The sequence below is a fragment of the Corvus brachyrhynchos genome, unplaced genomic scaffold (assembly GCF_000691975.1).
Source record: "Corvus brachyrhynchos isolate BGI_N302 unplaced genomic scaffold, ASM69197v1 scaffold95, whole genome shotgun sequence".
Lineage (NCBI taxonomy): Eukaryota > Metazoa > Chordata > Aves > Passeriformes > Corvidae > Corvus > Corvus brachyrhynchos.
Window position 1 is genome coordinate 1,161,042 of NW_008238347.1, and position 18,489 is coordinate 1,179,530.

The window sequence follows — 18,489 nt, forward strand, 5'->3', positions numbered from 1 at the left end:
GGCAGCTGCAGGTGTGTGTCAGGGGGGGGAGGGGGGACAGTGTGAAATTTGATCTGTAAATAATACAAGGAATTTTAATTAAGCGTAGACTAAGATGAGGAGTGCCCCACAGTAAGGGAAAGGGGCACATCCAGCATACTAATTCTTCCTTATCCTTTTTTTGGCATCTCTCTTTGGTCTTCTGAATCCCAGATTTCCTGGTGCTGCCTTTCCCTGTCAAGATTCTGCAAAAACGTAGTGATAAAACTTCTTCATGGCATAAAAATTGTTTAAATATTGATTGATTGATTGATTGATTGATTGGAGGCTGTGACCTCATTTCTGATGCATTAATATTTTGACTCTCCAAAGTTCTTGCTGTAAAGTGAATTTCCTTGGGTTTATTCTTGGTGTAGCACAGTGCAGCTTCTCCTACACTGTCACTGCCAGTTCATAAACTCAGGACTGCAGCATCAGGGAAAATGGAGGCTTTAAAGGTTGAGGATGTTTTTGGAAGCTTTTAGGGCAGTGTGGGCTTTCCTGGAGGGATGACTCCTGCAGCAGTCTCCATTCAGTGAAACACTTTGGGCACCCTGAATATTGGCAAATACTTCATAGGTCTCTCAAGTCCAGCATCAAATGAAGAGAATCACTCTGTCTTTAATGGGCTGTTCATTGAAAAGGCTCTTTGGAAAGCAGTCAGTGAAGAGCTTTGTGCCGAGATCACCCAGGGATATCTATATTCCATCTCTTTTCTGGGGCTCCTGGGAGAGGTGAACACACGTGGCCAGGGAGTGGGGCTGGAAGAGACCTTAAGGCCCGTCCAGTTCCACTCCTGCTCTGGCCAAGGATGCTTGCACTGGCCGAGGCTGCTCCAAGCCCTGTCCAGCCTGGCCTGGGGTGTGACTGGGTGTCCCCTGGCTGAGGTCCTTCTCTCAGTCCCTGTCTCCAGAGTCCCCAGCTGAGTGTTGGTGTCTGACTGGGCTCTACCGTGGTCATTTTCCATGAGATAAGGCACTGCTGGGGTGAATCCTGGACTGCCTTCCCAGGGCTTGCTCCTAACTCCTGTGCCTTTTACAGCCGCCTGTGGCAGAGCTCCATTAAATCGAGTGGCTCATGCCCAGGCAGTGCAGGGGGTGGGCTTTGCCAGGCTGCAGGAGTGGTTTTATTGAACTATATTGCATTTTTAGTACTCATCTGAGAGAGGGTCATTAAGGCTCAGTCGAGTACATTAAGAACATTACTCCAGTGTGAAGGAGATGGGGATTATGAGAACGACAAGAAAAGACCAAGGAATTATAGAGTTCTGTTTCTATTTTCCGTTTTACTGTCCAAGGGCTGGGGACAGAACCTATTTCTGTAATTCCCAGCTTTGCTGAATGTGCCCATTTTGAGTCCCAGAAGAACAGTGGTCACTGTATGAGCTCCCAGCAATGACCTTGGGTGTGAATCTGGAGGGAAAATGTGCTGCAGCAAGGGAGGACTGATCTGAGACCCAGGTGGTACCTAACAAACTGGTTTGGTATCTCAGTCATCCCAGCTGGCACCTGCAGATCTGACCCAGGGACCACTCGGAGGGATGGGGACCGGTGTGTGTCTGGTTATAGAAGTTTATTCTGGGGTTCAGCTCTTCAACCCTATTTTGACCCTTACTTTGTGGGCCCTGTTCCAGGTCCCTGATCTGTTGCAGAGCTTTTGTAAGCCTGGCACTGGGCTCATGAAAGAATTTTATCATGCTGTAAATGCTGGTGTCTTCTTGGGTGGAAAAACCAGGAAACATGTTTCCTTCCAAAATTATATATCAAAGATTGCTTCTCCTCCCTCCCTTCCCACTGGGATGTCTCATGGTGTCCTTGCTGCTCTCTGGATTTGTCACTCTTTGAAGAAGTGACAAGTCTTTGCTTGCCCTAACAGACACATAACAGCCAGAGCAATGCCATTATCTGGGAGCAGGCTGAAATGCCGTGTTACTGCTCCGAGAAAAAACGGATTGGGAACATGGGAACACTCCAAACCCGAGTTAGAAAAGCTTCATCATTAGAGATCATTTCGTGCTTGCAGTTTATAATGATTCGTTATCCAGAGGTGGCATCGTTATTGCTGGGGGGGGGGAAATATCCCTGCAGGAACAGCCCAGCACGGAGCAGCTCCCTAAATTACAGAGTGGAGCTCCAGGAGGCAGCTGCCACCAACAGACCCGGCTCTGGGTCCGTGTGCGGGGGAGGCAGGAAATTGCTTCCTGCAAGGAGCCAGAGCAGCTCCAGGGCTTGTCTGGAGCAGCCTGGCACTTGGGGAGGCAAGGACTGGAGCTGAGGGGTGAGCCTGGCTGCCCTTGCCCGCCAGGGGTGCAGTGCTGGGAGGTGACACGTAGTGACCGGCAGAGCTCCATGGAGGGGACGGGGCTGCTTTGAGCCACAGCTGGAGAGACTCAGCACGGACTGAGGGTGCCTGGAGTGAGTCCAGGGCAGGGAACGGAGCTGGGAAGGGGCTGGAGCCCCAGGAGCGGCTGAGGGAGCTGGGAAGGGGCTCAGGCTGGAGCAAAGGAGGCTCAGCAGGGAACAGGGACAGGAGGAGAGGGAACGGCCTCAGGCTGGGCCAGAGTGGGTCAGGTGGAACATCAGGAGGAATTTCTCCGTGGCAAGGGCTGTCCAGCCCTGGCACAGGCTGCCCAGGCAGGGGTGGAGTGCCCATCCCTGGAGGGCTTTAAAAGCTGTGTGAATGTGGCACTTGGGGACATGGGGCAGTGATGGCCTTGGCAGGGCTGGGGAAGGGTTGGACTCGATGACTTTAAAGATATTTTCCAACAATTCTGTGATTCTGCCTTAATCATAGCACTTATTTACAGAAAAACAGGGAATGTTTTCCCAGTTTGTCTCTTTCTTTGTTGATTCCCTGGAATCCAACCTGTTTCACATTGATCCCATGTCATTTCAGGACCAGCCTCTGCGGTGTTCTCACTCCTGGGGTTGGGACGTCGGGTGCCACTGGTGGTGCTCCAGGAAGCGTTTGTCACCTCGGTGCCAGGCTGGGCAGGGCCTCCTCCTGGGTGTTCCAAGGGCATCAGCAGGGGCTGCCTCCCGTGCTTCTCCTCCAGAATTCCAGTTTATTGCCACCTTTGAGGATTTCTGCAGCAGCTAGAGGCCTGGCTCGCTCAGCTGGTGTTGTGTTGGAGCCCAGTCCTGCTGGTGCCACGGCTGGGCGGGAGGTTTGCTGTAACCAGGGTATTTTGGGTGCTTTGTTTCTGTCTCTCCCCCAGCGGGAGCTCGCACCGCCCACGGCTGTTCCGAAGCAAATGTGTCTCAGGGAGTGTTCTGACACTGCTTGGGAGGACTCTGCCTGGGCTATTTTTGCTCAGGATGCTGTAGAGCTGCGCTCAGGCTCAGGGCCGGCTCTGCAAGGACAGGGCTGAGGCTTAGTGGGGCCCACGGGGGTGGTGCTGGGTTCCCAGCTGGGTCTTGGAGGTCTGCTCCAACCTTGCCAACTGTGTGATTCTGTTTTATCATTGCATTATTTGGGGATTTGTGCTGTTTGAGATCAGAGGAAACATTTTACCCCCTGGGGTGGTGCATCCCATGGCTCAGCAGGTGCCCCCAGGATCGGGATCTCACAGAATCCCACAGGTGTCCAGTTCCACCCTTCACCTTAATCCAGATGTCTGAATCTGGGGTCTCTCCTTTCTCTTTGTTGTTAGGAACAGCTGAATGACGAGATTCAAAGCATGAATAAGGTCCTTCAGCTGAGGAGCTTCCTGTTCTGGGTCTTTCAAAGAAAACAGGGAATGGTTTATCAATTTAGGGGTTTTCTTCTCTATTCCCTGCAATCCAATCTCCTTTCCAGGGGGTAACATTTCATTGTTAGGTGGATCTCAGAGCCCTTCTGAGCAGGGGTTTCCCCTTTGCAGGGCTCTGCTCCAGGCCAGGTCATGGCAGCGTTCTTGGCATGGAGCTGTAACAACAAAAGTCATTTAAATGTTTGAAGCAGAAGCAGAAGTTCTATTTTATATTGCTTTTTTCTACATGGTTGCACTGTGTGGCCCCAATGCACATTTTGTAGCAGATTTTAGGAAGCCAATAACTCCCAGTCCCATCTCCAGCCAAGCCTGGGCTGAACCTGTTCTCACTCATCATTCCCAGGCACAGGCAGCTCTTGGTCCTACAGCACATCCTCATTTTCCTTCTATTCTGTCTCACAAACAGAACTTTCCTACATCTTTCAAAATGGTCTTACGCCATTCTTATAATTTAATTTAGTGTTCCCAAGGAGAGTCTTAATTTTTTGTATGTTACTGGAGTTTAACTGCCATAATAAAGGACAATTTTGAGGTGGTAAAACACACCGGGAATGTCATTAAATATGCAGCAAAGGTCTGACACAGTGGAATTAAGCATTAATGAATAACATACTAGAAATATTAGTCTTCCATATTAGTTTAGGTGTTCTGCTGTTGGGTTATGATGAGGGCTAATGTGAAAAAATGAAACAATAAACAAGATTAGTGAAAATAAAATTTCAAAGTGATTCAGTAGCTTCTTCATGTGTAGAAAGTTTCTAAGTTAAAGCTGTTGAGTATCCACAGGGATCCTTTTCCTTGGATAAATTGTTGTCATTCCAAGTTTTAATGTAATTTTATTATTGGTGCACTTTCCATTTTTACAATTGAATTACCATACTGTGGAGATGTAATTTAAATTCGAGCCCATCTGCAGATCAGGGCAGTTGTAAACTTCTTTTACTGCCATAAGCAAGGACTTTGTAGCTCTTGGCAAACAGGGGAGTGAGGATTCCTAGGGAGTAGGATATTAATTGTTCTAGTAAAGGAACAACCATCCAATCCAGAGCCTCATTAGGACTTTGATTTAGGACACAAGGGCCCAGCTGGCATTTCTGGATCTCACTACAGGCTGGTTTTTTTAACTCAAAGTTCCTTTTTCTTGAGGATTCTGCACATTCTGTGCTGATTTGGCCTCTCCATTGATTTTTTCCCTTGCAGTATGATAGCTCCATGCCCAGGGTGTTCTATTTCCCAGACCTGTGTGTGGTGGGTGGAGTGCAGCAGAATGAAACCCACCCAGCTCTCTCTGAATATGCCTTGATCTGGTTTAACTGGGGGGGCAGAATAAATCAATTTATTTCCATTTCTGCTGCATGGAATGGCAGGAGCTTTTCTATCCATCAGCTCATTTCCATAGACTGAAATTCCTTTGGAGTGCCTTGGGCAGAGCTGGTGCTGGGACAGATCACCCTGGGCATCTCCAGGCTCTGCATCCCAGCCTTTCCAGAGAGATGGACTGGAGTTCTTGGATAAATCCCTGGGGTCTTGTGTTGGGAGTGTTCTGGTGGGCTCAGACCAGCGCCTGGTGAACTTCCATGCTGGTGGCACCTTGTCCCATGATGGCACAGGGAAAATTGGACTTCCAGGTCAGGATTTGCTTTGCTCACTTGTTTTACTGTGAACGGGACTGGAAATTTTGGGAATGGGGCTGGAAATCTTCCTGCACTTGATTAACTTGCTGAAAATCTGATTGTTTCTTGTGGAGAAACACACAAGAACATGGACATTGAGGGTTTTTAGTTAAACATAAACCAAAGCTTGGGCCTAAACTCCTCCCTGGGATGTGGCTGCTGCTGCAGAGCCATGTGGGAATCACAGATCGATTTCCAGCCTCTGGGCTTTGAGGATTTGGTGGGTTTGTGTCAGTTGTTTGAACAACTCTGTCCCTGCTGAGGAGTTTGGTGCTAGCTGGCAGCCCCAGCTGTATTTGAGGACCATAAAATGATCTTTTGTCATTCTGGTTCTTCAGGATGTGATTCTGCTTTATCAGGGAAATCTCCTCAGTTGTGCTATCTAGGTTTTCACATGGGGGGAATCCTGACTTCTTTAAACTCAGTCTTCAGTGATACTGCCACTGGTTTCTTGTCTTTTCTTGTTCAGAATACAGGAGGTGCACCAGCCAGATCCAGTGCAGCTGGTAAATTGTATATGCAGGGTATGGCAGGAAATCCCAGAACCCAGCAGTGATGTGGAAAATGTGCAATGAAATGAGAAAACCTACTGTGTGCCATTGAGGTCTATTTGGTTTCTTCCCCAGTTAATTCCTCTCCTTTGGCTCCCCCAAACTTCAGTTAAAGTGTTTGACTGATTTATTTCCCCTTGTGTGATGGGGGATCCTGCTTGTTGGAGCATCATGGGGCCACAGCAGTTCTTCCTGAGGGATCAGAGCTCTCCTGCACTTGGAGACTTTTTATTTTTATTGTTTGCATTACAAAGTGTAGGTACCATCTGTACTTAACCTGAGCTTTTCTCACCCTTCCCAACAAACCATCCTTAAAATCTTCATTTTGGGGTGTTTTTTGTACTGGTGTGCAGGGAGGAAGCTCTTGGAATCGCTGCCAATGGAGGAGCAGCTGAGCTGTTCCAGGGGCTTTGTCTGTTGTTCCCATAACTCTGATAAACATCCAGGAGGCAGCTCTTGGCAGCTGCTAATTTTAAAGGAACATGTTAATCAAATTAATTGAGAGTTCCTTTTAATAATCATCAGCACCAACATAACTTCGTGACATGATGTTTTCAGTGTTGCTAAAAGTGATTCCCCCCAAAAGAGGATCTCTGCAGATAAATCAGCTGAAAAAGTGTTAAATTGTCTCTTTCGCTACCTGATAATCCAATTAAGTGGTGATAAGAAAAATAGCTCCTGGAGAATTTCAGGGAAGCAGAATAATGTACTTAGTGTTGTAGCAGAATCCAAATAGCACATAATCAGGGGTATCCATGGCTACTGGAGCAGCACTTTGATTCCCAGATCCGTGCATCACCTTGAACACCGGCGTTGGGTGTTCAGTGCCCCGGCCAATTTAACGGTGGCTGCTCCAGCTGTGAGAATTCCCCAGGGCTCTGCCTGTCACAGGAATGGCTCAGAGGCTGCCAGGGGTGACAGGAGCAGCCAGGGGATTGTTCAGGCTCTGTTGTGTCCCCAGCTCCCGTGTGCTCCCCACCCCGCTGGCTCAGTCCCTGCCTGCCCCCCGCTGCGGATGCTGGAGCGTCCTGCGATGGGGCCTGACCTCCATCCACGGCTCTGACATAGGACTGGGATCCCCAGGGCAAAAATCCTCTCGTGCTCATCCTTCAGAGGGCTTGTGCTGTTGGATCTCACTCCACAGTGGGTGGATGGGCTCTGTGTGTCGACCCTTCATCCCAGCAACGTGAGCATGTTGGTTATTTCATGGTGTGGGATCCGCAAATTCATGGGATCATAAAATCCTATGATGGTTTGGGTTGGGAGGTGCCTTAAGGATCTTCTTGTTCCACGCTTCCTGCCATGGCAGGGACACCTCCCACTGTCCCAGGCTTCTCCAAGCCCTGTCCAGCCTGGCCTTGGACACTGACAGGGATCCAGGGGCAGCCCCAGCTTCTCCGGACATGTCATCCACTGCCAGGGCACTTTGTGCTGCTCAGAGCATTTGTCACTTCTCCAGGCCACCAGGGGTAATGAATTACTGCAGGAATCCTATGACAGGATCCCGAATTTGCAGCTTTCATGTTTTTACCACTTAATTCCCTTGGAGGTTTTTCCCTCGGAAGTGCTGTGAATTAACCTGACAGTTTCAATAACTGTGCACATGTTTCCTGTTGTAATGGGATGTGGGGTGAGGATATGAAAGCTGAACTTACTCCATTGTGCCTTTTGGAAAACAAACACCCAGTTCCCTGGGCACTCTGCTTGCCGAGGGGTGACAAAGTGTACTCTGATATTTGCCATTTATCCATAGTAATATCCATTCCTCTTATCCATTTATCCATAATTCCTTTGACCAGAGGCAGTGCCAAGGCTAGCAGGGTACCAGGTCATCTGCTCCCTTTGGGAAAGCTCTCCCACTCCCTGGATTGAGAGCAGCTCCCCATCCTGAGGGGCTGAGCCCATGGTGTCTGCCCAGGCCACCCTTCCCAGGTGGGCAGCTTAAAACAGAGCTCCGGTTTTCGCCCTCCCCACTGGACAGCAGGGAAAGCAGGAGCTGACCTCCCAAAGGGAGTGGAAAACTGTCACAAACAGGGTCTGAGACAGCCCTCTCAAATTCCAGACTGTTTCCTTTCCCCACCCTGGCTCCTCTTTCCTTTCAAAAGCTCCTGGAAATCGCAGCTTTGGCAGCATATGCTGCATTAGAGGGTTTTTGCTGGCTGTGGAAACCTGGCCACAGCTGTGGCTCTGTCCAAGGCTGCTCTGTTCAGCTGTGACCATTATCCACAACAATGGGAGCTTTGGCTTCTCCATGCAGGCCGTGGGTGAGTGACCCACACAATGGATGTCATTGCTGCAGGGTGGCTGCAGAGCCAGCAGCCTTCCAGCCATTCCAGCCCCTTCTCCCAGCACTTTCTTCATGTTGGTCACATTTACTTAATATGAAATAATTTATTTTTTTTTAATTATAGTTTTGCAACAACAGCATGTCACCTGGTTGGGAGGGTTGTTCTTTTCCCCTCTGGATTCACAGATTCTTTAATGTAGGTGGACTCTTATCTGCAGAGATATCACTGTCCTGGGTGTGGGTGAGAGACCCTGTTGTTTCTGCCTCTCTGCACACCGGGGCTGGTTGTTCATCAGAATCACAGGCTGATAGAAGGGGTTGGGTTGGGTTGGGTTGGGTTGGGAGGGACCCATCCAGTGCCACCCCTGCCGTGGGCAGGGACAATGCTCAGGATGCTCAGGACCAGGGCTGGCTGGGGGTTGTGCTTTTAACCAGCTGGAATTCCTGCCAAGTGAGATGCTTTAGGAAAGCTGGAGAGCACTGCTTGCGGGTTTGGGTTCATTCCATATAATTTTGACTGGGGAAAATAGAAAGAGCATTTTAAACTGTTCAGGTTTTTGAATTCACTGGCAGTGAGACTTTTGATCTTCATTTAAAATGAAGTTTATTTTAAAAACTCGGTAATGTTTGCTTTTAAAGGAAAAAAAAAGGCTGCAGAAAGCCCAGGTTGTGATAATTGCGAACCAAAATGAATGTTTTATGTGAGTCAGAGAAAAACTTGGGGGTTATTATTCTCCTTTATTCTTTCCCAGCCTTTCCTTTTCACTGTTTTATTTCTTCCCACTGAAACAATCGTTTTCCCTCTGAGTGTTTGGAGCAGCCGGTCCAGCAGAGCTCCCTTGCCTTCAGGCAGCCACTGCAGCTCAGCTTGTCCCTGACAAAAATCAGGGAAAACGAGCCTGACGTGCCTTGTGAGGAGCTCAGGGATGTGCACAAGAGCCGGATTTCCCCATTTCCAAGCAGGAGTTTGGTTTTCCTGGCTGTCCCGTGGTTCTCTGTGGGTGCTGCCGTGGCTGCTTTGCCCTGGGATGGGGAGGATGCTCCAGAGTTGAGCCGCCTCCTCCTCCAGGTTCTTCACCCACCAACACCTCCTCAGGTGCTTCAATTACCAGGACTTTTAAATCTGGGTTTTAAAGCCTATCTGTGAATCTCTGCCTTTTAATCAACTCATCCCCACTGCTGGTTTTTATTAAGAGCTCTGATATGTTGTTAATTAACACACTGTGCACTATGGTGAGGAGGTTGGTATCAAAGATGCTGCAAAAGATGAAAGTGTTTACTACTGAGAAACAAAATAATTAAGGCAAAAGTTGTGTTTTCATCTGCCAGCAACAACCAGAATGTCAGTGGAGATGGGATTTTTTTTTATTTTATTTTTTCTAAAACAAACTAAACAACTGTAGTATGGGAACTGTGCTAAAAGTGGGCATTTGTTGGTCTGGCCGTAGGTATCTGGGGCTATGCTGATGCTCTTTGCTGTGTTCCCTGGGTGTTTCTGAGAAGTCCCATTCACACACCTACTTTATCTTGAGGCTTCAGTATTTGGGTCTCTCCATCCTATTTGGTGGTGGGCACTTGAATGAGTAAGGATTTTCTTGCACAATGTGGGTTTTGCCAATATCTCAACTTTGGCTGTTCCTATTCCAGATAAGTCATTCCAGTGAAAGCATTTCCCCCCAGGAGCCCTCAAGTTGCAAAATCAAAAAGAATCTCAGCCCTTCACTGAGATAAAACCTGCCCAATACACTGTCAGCACCTTTTGCCTCTCAGCCTGTTGTTTTGGGGGTTTATTCATCAGTTTAAGCTTGTTCAGGTTGCTGTTGTTTCCTTTTTTAATTCCTCTCATTTTCATCCTTCCACTGCCCATGTCTTCGCTTATTTTGCTTTTCTCCCGTGGGTTGGGCACAGCCTGTGTAATCCCTGACCCTCCCCAGCCATGCAGGCTGTAGGTATCAGAGAAGGAATTGCGTGGATCCCTCTGGAAGCTGGCCATGGAGTGCCTGGAAGGGCAGCGATCCCACGGGAGAGTTCCTCCCCTGCCAGGCTCCCCTGTGGGCTGTGCAGTCCCCAGTGCCTGTCCCGTGCTCTCCCCTGAAGCTTCCTTTCCTCCTCTGAAGGTCCCTTTGTCCTTTTCTCTGGCACAGGTGGGCTCTGCATCGCCCAGTCCCTGAAGATTCCCCAGGACCGCAAGGACAAGAGCATCGACTTCGATAAAATCATCCGGCAGCTGCTGGAGACCCCCAACGCCAGGGCCATCGTCATCTTCGCCAATGACGAGGACATCAAGTAAGGGTGGCTGGGGCACCCATCCCCTGGGGCTCTGCAGGAGAGGGAGAGCAAACAGAGCTCGGGGGGAGGGAGGGAGGGACAGGTCTGTTGGTGGGAGCCATGGGGGGATGTGGAGTTGGGAATGTGGGGGAAGCACCAGGCACGAGGCTGCTGCTGCTCTGGCTCATGGCGTGCCCAGACCATGCTGGAGGAACAGGAATGGGGGCCAGGATCTGGGAGCTTTTCCTGTCATGGGGTTGTTCGTGTTGGATGGCAGAGCTGACCCTTCCTCTCAGAGGAATTAAGAACACGCTCCCCTCTCCAGGCTCATTCTGCTTTGTGTAATTCATTAATTCAGAGTCTGTTTTATGGCAAATGAAAGTTAATGGTGATAAAGTGACTTGGATGCTCAAGGTTAAACCACATGGAATGGGCTTATAAAATAACACAAAGAATATTTTCTATTTCATTACTCACTTGTGTATTCTGGGTCCAGAATTTGAAATTAGCTTAAAATTGTGATGGAATCATCAGTTGCTGAGAGGCTTGGTCCCACAAAATGAGGCAAAAAGAATTTAGGAAAAAGTTTCAGTAAAGTCAGTGGAAAAACTCTTAAGTTTTAGTGGAATCAGAAACTCAGTCATGGGGTATAGGGTGAATTTAAAGAGAAGTCCTGTTGGTGCTGCATGGATCATGGGGTGGTTTGGGCTTGGAAGGACCTTTGAAGATCATCCAGTTCCATCCTTCCCTGGCCCAGGCTGCCCAGAGCCCTGGTGATGCAGAGTGTCCCAAGCCCCTGAGCTGTGCTGGGTTCAGGAATGTGCTGTTCCTGTTCATCACAGAGTCAGTCAGCTTGGAAAAGACCTCTGAGCTCATCGAGCCCAGCCCTTCTGTGCCATTGCCACATACCATTTTCTGAAGCAACTCCACATTTAAATAAAATCATGTTGCAAACCAAATGTTCCTTTCCACAGGCAAATCCTGGCGGCTGCCAAGAGGGCGGATCAGGTGGGGCATTTCCTGTGGGTGGGCTCGGACACGTGGGGCTCCAAGGTGAGCCCGCTGCTGCAGCAGGAGGACGTGGCCGAGGGAGCCATCACCATCCTGCCCAAGAGAGCCACTATCGAGGGTAAGAGCCTGTCCTGCCCCTCCTCCTGCTCCTGCTGAGTGTGTGGGGATCAACGCGTGCACGCACACAGGGTCAAGCCCATGGAATACGGCTCCAGCTCCTGATTTTCCCCTGAATGTCCCTGTTCCTCAGGTGGAAACTCGAGGCTGTTTCCCCAGCTGGGGAGCTGCCAGCAGCTGGTTCTCAGGGGCCTGATTTCAGAGCTTGCATTAGGCTGGGGGGATGTGACAAGGCTTTATCACTGGAAAGAGAAACCCAACTGATCTGAGCCTGTCATGTGCATACAGGGGAGGGAGAATCTTGGGCAATTTATGTCTCCTCTCTGAAGCAGAGAAGTTTTCTACTGAAGGAGTAAAACTGTTTTTCTATCAGTGGTTTCCATTTAAACTCAGCTTAACTTTCATTTCAGATCAGGCACTGTGTTTATCCATATTGCTTGTGTGCTTCAGAAATATCCACACTTGTACGAGTGCATGTATATGCCCAATTTTGGGAAACTTGTTTTATTTAATCCCTTTGTTTCTCAGCTTTCCATTGTGCTCTGAAGTGTCTGTTGTCTGATCTCGCCTCAGTCTGTTAATCCTGTTGTGTGTAAAGATGCTTCAGCATCCACATGGCTTCCTCCGGACAGCAGAGAGGTTGATCAGAGTCTGTGTTCTCTGGAATATGGAGGGAAAGTTGTTTCCAGGGCAGGCACTGAGTAGGGAAACCCAACTCCTCTGCTGGCCCTGGCGGGGCAGGGTCTGCGGGCAGTCCTCGAGCACATCGCCCATATTAAAGGGGGTTCTGGTGTCTTCACTGCCTGCAAAACCAAATATTTGCATTTTCCCTGTGCCTGCGCTCCCTGCTCATCAGTTATTCCTCTCAGGTAGATCATCTGCTTCATTCTTTTACATTTTTAACCCCCCGAGGCACTCTTGGATGTTATTTCTCTGTAAATACAGAAAGTTGACAGACAATGAAGTGGTTTGTTTCTGAAAAGCAGGATATTTTAATAAGCTTTTCACACTGTCTGTATTCATCCCTGAGGGTTTCTGACACAGAAACGAAAATTCTGTCAACAGTACACAGAAACAAAAACTTTCCACGTTTGTTTGTTTTAAAGTATTTTCTTTTTACGTTACACATTAAACCTGTCGTGGGAAGCATGAGGGGGTTTTGGACACAATGAGTGAGGATGGTAGAGTGGAAGAGTTCAGGTATAGAAAGTCAGTTAAATAAGAGTTGTAAACATCAGTGTGTTTGATGTAGCTGCAAAAAAATTGTGTTTATTGAGCCTGCAAATATCTCCTTATTCAGTGACTCTGCTGGAGAACTGCCTGAGGTTGGCTGAGTGCGTTTTGCACTCGTGGCCACATAGGCTGGGGCGTTACTGTGGTGCCTGAATTGCATTTTGCCTACAAATCTCTCTGACTGAGGTATCCTTTAGCAGCAGACACACATTCTGGGGTCTGTGTGTTCCATGAGACTTTCTGGGAAGGAAAAGCCTCGGGCAGGAGTGGGTGCTGTGCCTGGGGGAGGGAGGCAGAGCAAGGCATCCTTGTGCAGAGCACAGGGTTCCTGGCTGCTCCCTGGCCACTCCAAAGGCTCGGGCTGGTTCCTACCCTCCCCAGTCCCATCCAGCCGTCCCTAATTGCCATCTGGATGTGCCATCTGCTCCTGCTGTCACAGGGGCAGAGGGGTGGTTAAGGGAACAGATCCTGGTGCTACTGGAGCAGTTCTCCAGATCCCCCATTTCTCCTTTTGGACTGGTCCCATTTCTGTGTCATTCACCAAGAGAACAGCCAGTGAATGTGTCAGGAATCCTCAGGCACTGGTGTTTCCAGGCTCAGGGAGGCCCTAATCCCTCTGGATTGCTGCCTTCCCCGTGCTCAGGCTGCTGGAGGTTGTTCTGTTTTCCTTTCTGTTGTTTCATTTTCATTTGGCCACGAGACACAAAGAAAGGAATTAGACATTTTAATGTCATTCTTTCATCGTCCAGAAATGGAACATTTGCTTCCTAAAATTCAGCAACACATTTCTTTCGATGAGGGCATAAAATAAAAGAAATAAGGCACCTTGATTTTCCCTGCAAATGGAAGGAAGCAAACTGCATAAGCAGACTGGAGCCCATTGCCTTGAGCAGATCCCAGCCCAGGCCCCTTCCATGCAGCATCTTGGGGCTCCCAGGCTCCAGGTCAGGGCCACAGTGAAGTGCCAGCTCAATTCCCACTGGATTTAGTGAAAATCTGTGTTAAGTCATGAATGAGGGGGTTGCCCTTATTTTACTCCTCAAAAGCATCTCTTCTTTTTTTTCCTTTCCTTTTATCGCTGTCTTAAGTAGTATTTGGAATATGTTGGAAAAACATTCCTAAGAAACCTTGCTGGAAGCAGAGAGATCACTGCAGCTCCCGTGCCTTGACCTGAATGTTGACACTGCCTCTTCCCACAGCAAAGGGAATAATGTTTGGCTAATCAGCCAGGGAATGCTCAGCTGCACTGAACGAGGATGTGCCTGCGAATTCAGGGTGCATGGCACACTTTGGATTAGCAGGGCTTTGTCTGTAGAGCTGTTGGTCACACAAGTCACAAACTGAAACACTCATTGTACAGAGAAAAAATCATTTTTCTAGTCATTCTTCACCCCCAGGCGTGATTTCAGTTCAAAACACAGGTGAGAAGTGCGGGTGTGCTGTGGTTTTACACCTGTGTCTATAGGTACCAGCTGATGGTCCTGGTTTTCTGACAGTGGGAATATCCCAGCAGCCTCTGACTCCAGAGGGGGCCTAAAGTGTTTGGCTTTTTGTAGGATCAGGCCCCAGATCCAGAGTTATTTGTCTTGGTACTTGATGTCTGTCTTGGTACTTGATGTCACTCTTGGGACAGAATTTTCTTTGCCGCAGTCCCATGGGGGGGATTTAGGAAATCATTAGATGAACTGAATTCATTCATCTTAAGTCAGTCTTAATATAGCCTGATTGTGTTTGATGTAATTATGCTGAAAGGATAAAGTTGCATATTATTTGCATAATTGCAGTAGACAGTGAACCAGAGAAGTGCACATGAAAGAGGAATCACTCCTTGGGAAGTTGGGAACACACTCCACTGGCAGCTCAGCCAGGTACAGGGAACTTGAAAGGCTTGAAGAGGCTTTCAGAGGAAAAAAGCAGATTTTATTTATTTATTTATTTATTTACTTATTTACTTATAGAGCAACGTGGCAGCAGGATGTTGTATCCTGGTTCTTGGTGCTCTGAGCTCTTCCAAAGCAGAGCTGTGCTGGGCCCTCCTCACGTGAGAAACAAGCCCTGTTCTGAGCCCCAGAAGTTGTTTTCCTCTTAACCTCAGCTGTGAGGAGGGTGAACAACGATCTCCTCACCTCTTCCTTTCTCTTGTTCCCACACCTTTTCCTGTGCAATATTTATCAGAGTGGGCAGTTCCCTGTGGTTCCCCATCTGTGGTACTGGGAACAGTTGTTACAGTCAGTGTTACTCACTGAGCACTTCCAGAGCTCGGGGTTTTCCGCCAGTGCTTTTCTTTTGAAACAGTCTTCCTTGCCTTTCTCAATTGTGTGTGCTCTGTCCTCATGGACACCAGCTCCCAGGGAGATGGAACCAAGGAGGGGAGCAGCTGTAAGAGAAATACGGAGGATAATGCATAGATTTGGTCTTAATTATTTAGAAAGTCTGGCAAAAGCTTTGCTGATGTGGAAAAAAACAGTCTTTACTGTCTGAGCTCAGAATTGATGCAACTGAACAGTAGGATTCAAGTAGATTTCAGATTAATGATTCAATTCCAGAGGCTGTAGATGGGGCTGAGGCTGGAGTTTGTGAAGCTCCGGGCTTGAAGGTTGAGGGATGGCTCAAATCCAGTACAGGGATGTGCTCAGATATTTTAAAAAATAAAAACTGCAAATGCTGCAAACCAACAGAACTGTCCCTGGAATTTTCAGTTGTCACCCAGAGAGATGGTGAACCCTGTTTTGTTTTTGTTTCCAACAAGAGCTGGTCTGCTCCTTTTTTGTTTGGGCGGTATGAACTGAGGAAAAACCAATGAAAGAGTGGTGATTTAAGCAAAATTGAGAATGAAATTCTCTGTCCCTGTTTAGTGCCTCTGAAGTGTTTTACCTTCCCAGCCCCAGTGTGGCAAAGGGAAGGAGCTCGGGGTTCATTCTGCTCTCTTAGAGACAGTGTTGGGTTGTGTGCAGTGTTACAGACAGGGTCACCCTGCCCTGCATTCCCCCGGGATGTTCCCTGGGAATGAGGTGCTGCCCACAGCCCTTCCTGCCTCTCCCTCAGGAGAGCAGCGGGCCAGCGTAAATTGCATAATCATACTTGTAAACACTTCACTTTGGGTATTTTTTGTTTGTTTACAGCCTGGTGCAGGGTCTTTTCCAGTTCTCTGTTGTTCTCCAGCTTTTTCTGTGTCCCTGGGGCATGAGCCATGTGCTTTTGAGAGAGGAACTGGGATGGAAAGATGTGGCTGCAGGGGTCTGTTCCTCCAGGACTGTGGGGCTGCAGCCTGGCTGGAGCAGAGCCCAGGAACACCAAAAGCCAGAGGGGACCCCAGTCCCGAGGGAAAAGGCATAAGAGGTGCAGCTTGGACTGTCAGTCCCTTGGACCATCACTCCCAGATTTGCTTACTCTCCCCATTACCTGCCCTGAATTCCCTCCCATCCCCTGGCCTTCCCCCCGTGAGCTGCTTTCCTTCCCACTCAGCTGAAGGGCTCCAGCTCTGGGATCTGTCCTTCCTTCCTTGGCCCTTCCAGGCTGGCTGGGACCAGTGGGGCCATGTCAGTGTTGTGCAGGTAAATATTGGCTTAAATACGTGTGTGTGGTGGTGCCCAGTGTCCTGAGAGGATCTGTCTGGAGACTGGGGCAAACAGGGCCTGTTCCTGCCAGGAGAATTGCCCATTCCCTGTGGAATTGCAGTGCTGAGCTTCACAGGGCTGCAGCAGAGGCTGGAGGCAGCACTGCAGGTGGGGTCTCACGAGGACTCCTTCCCTCCCAGCTCACACATCCTGGGGTTCTGCTGGAGTGTCCCCCTGGCCGCTGTGTGGGGCTCAGGCACTGGGGTTCACTCGGGGCTTGTGAGACAGTTTGAAGGGGTGGTGGTTTCAGAGTATTAAAGAGAATTTTCTGCCACTGCTCAGTGCAAGGCACTGCCCATAACCAGCACAGCATTAACAAGAAATCCTGTCCCAAATGGGGCTTGAACCAAACGCTGCTGCTGCTTTCAGCACATAAATGAGGTGGGAAGCTCTAATTGGACCATACAGAACTGCTGTAAAATAGAGATTTAGGAGCTTTCTCTGGGGCTCCTTGAAATGAAATGAGCTGCTCACCCAACCCCCAGCAGATCTGGCACTGCCAGAATCCAGGATCTCTGCTGGGATCCAACTGCTGCTCATCGTGTGGGGTTTGTGTCTCTAGGTCTGTGGTGTGGGTGCTGCTCCCCGAGCTTTGCTGGCATTTTCCCTTTGCTGTTCCCATTCAGCTGTGATTCCAGGACACTGGAGATGGTGTGGGTGTTCTGAGAGAGGGAGGTGAGCACATGGAGACACACAGGGAGGGCTGGTGCTGTAGGAAGAGATCATCCCCAGAGGAACACACAGCTATTGATCACCCTTCAGATGGATCATCACTTTTGAGATACCCTGAATTGCGTCTTCTCAAGACCAATTTTCCTCTCGATGATGTGACACGGGAGCTGTCAGCTGGATGTGTTTGGGCAGAGTATTTCCAGCCAGAAAGGAGGAAGGACTGTATTTTTAGGAAGCTGCTGTTTGTGCGTGGCAGCTCCAGGGGACCCCCAGGCCTGTTCTGCAGGGGGCTCTGATGGGTGCCTGTGCTGGGGCAGAGTTTGCAAGGAGCAAATGTCTGCATCACACACCAAAAGTGCTTTCACTGGGCCCGTGTCACATGTTTATCGTGGCTGTGTGCTGCCTGAGCAGCTGCTGGTTCTCATCCTGGCTCTCACCATGGCACCCAGAGCATCCCAGGAAAGTTCCCTGCAGGCTCCAGCCCCTCTCTGCTGGGGCTTCACACCCCCAGACACACCAGGAGTGTATTACTGACATCTCTGGGTGAGGCAGGCTCAGGCACAAAGGGAAATGTGCTAATTTTAGGAAGTGAGCAGAGGTTTGAAAGGCTTGTCTTGTTTGTTTCCCTGTGCTTTTTTCTTCTAGTCTGTATTGTTAATGCTTCACTGATTATAGGCTTTTGAAAGTAATAGTTTAGGAAAGAATGCACATAATAATACACATAATTTCCTTAAAGATGATACAATGAGTGCAGAAGTGCCCACTTCACTCCTGCTGGATTTGCAGATCTGTTTCAGGAGCGTGTTTTCATTCTGTTTACTTGACTGCATGACAACAAAGGGATGGGAAAGGATTTAGGAAAAGCTCCTCCTTGTAGCCCCCTGTGCTGGCTCCTTGGAAAGGGAAGCAGGAGTCAAGATCGATGGCCTGGGTGCCCTGCTGAGGCTGGATAAACACAACCCTTTAGCCTCTCAGCCGTAGGGGCCGGGTGGTGAGGAGCTGGGAGCCGGCCAGGGAAGATGCTGCTCTGTGCAGCTGAAGGGAAAGGCCTGGGAAGGGGAGCTTGGGCTTTGTTTCCATGGCGTTGTCCATCTGAAAGGAATTCCCTTGTTCCTGCTAACACAGCCCTGGTGGAACCTCTCACTCCAGCTTGGCTCTGAGCCCTCCCGTGCACACCCAGCCACAGCTTTCGAAGCTGCGGGGTTCCCCCGTTAGCACACAGTTGCTGAGGTGATTCACCCGGCCGGCTATCTCAGAGAGAAGGGCCGGGCAAACCGAGGCAGCATAGAAA

The 18,489-nt window shown here is 49.1% G+C and overlaps 1 protein-coding gene across 1 annotated transcript in view; it reads left to right on the forward strand.

Moving 5' to 3' along the window:
* The window catches only part of GRM7 (glutamate metabotropic receptor 7), a 108,210-nt gene that overhangs the window by 29,407 nt on the left and 60,314 nt on the right, over positions 1-18,489 (forward strand). The window contains 2 exon segments of the mRNA XM_017735243.1: positions 10,425-10,566; positions 11,523-11,677. Of these exon segments, the coding sequence (XP_017590732.1) occupies positions 10,425-10,566; positions 11,523-11,677 (297 nt within the window).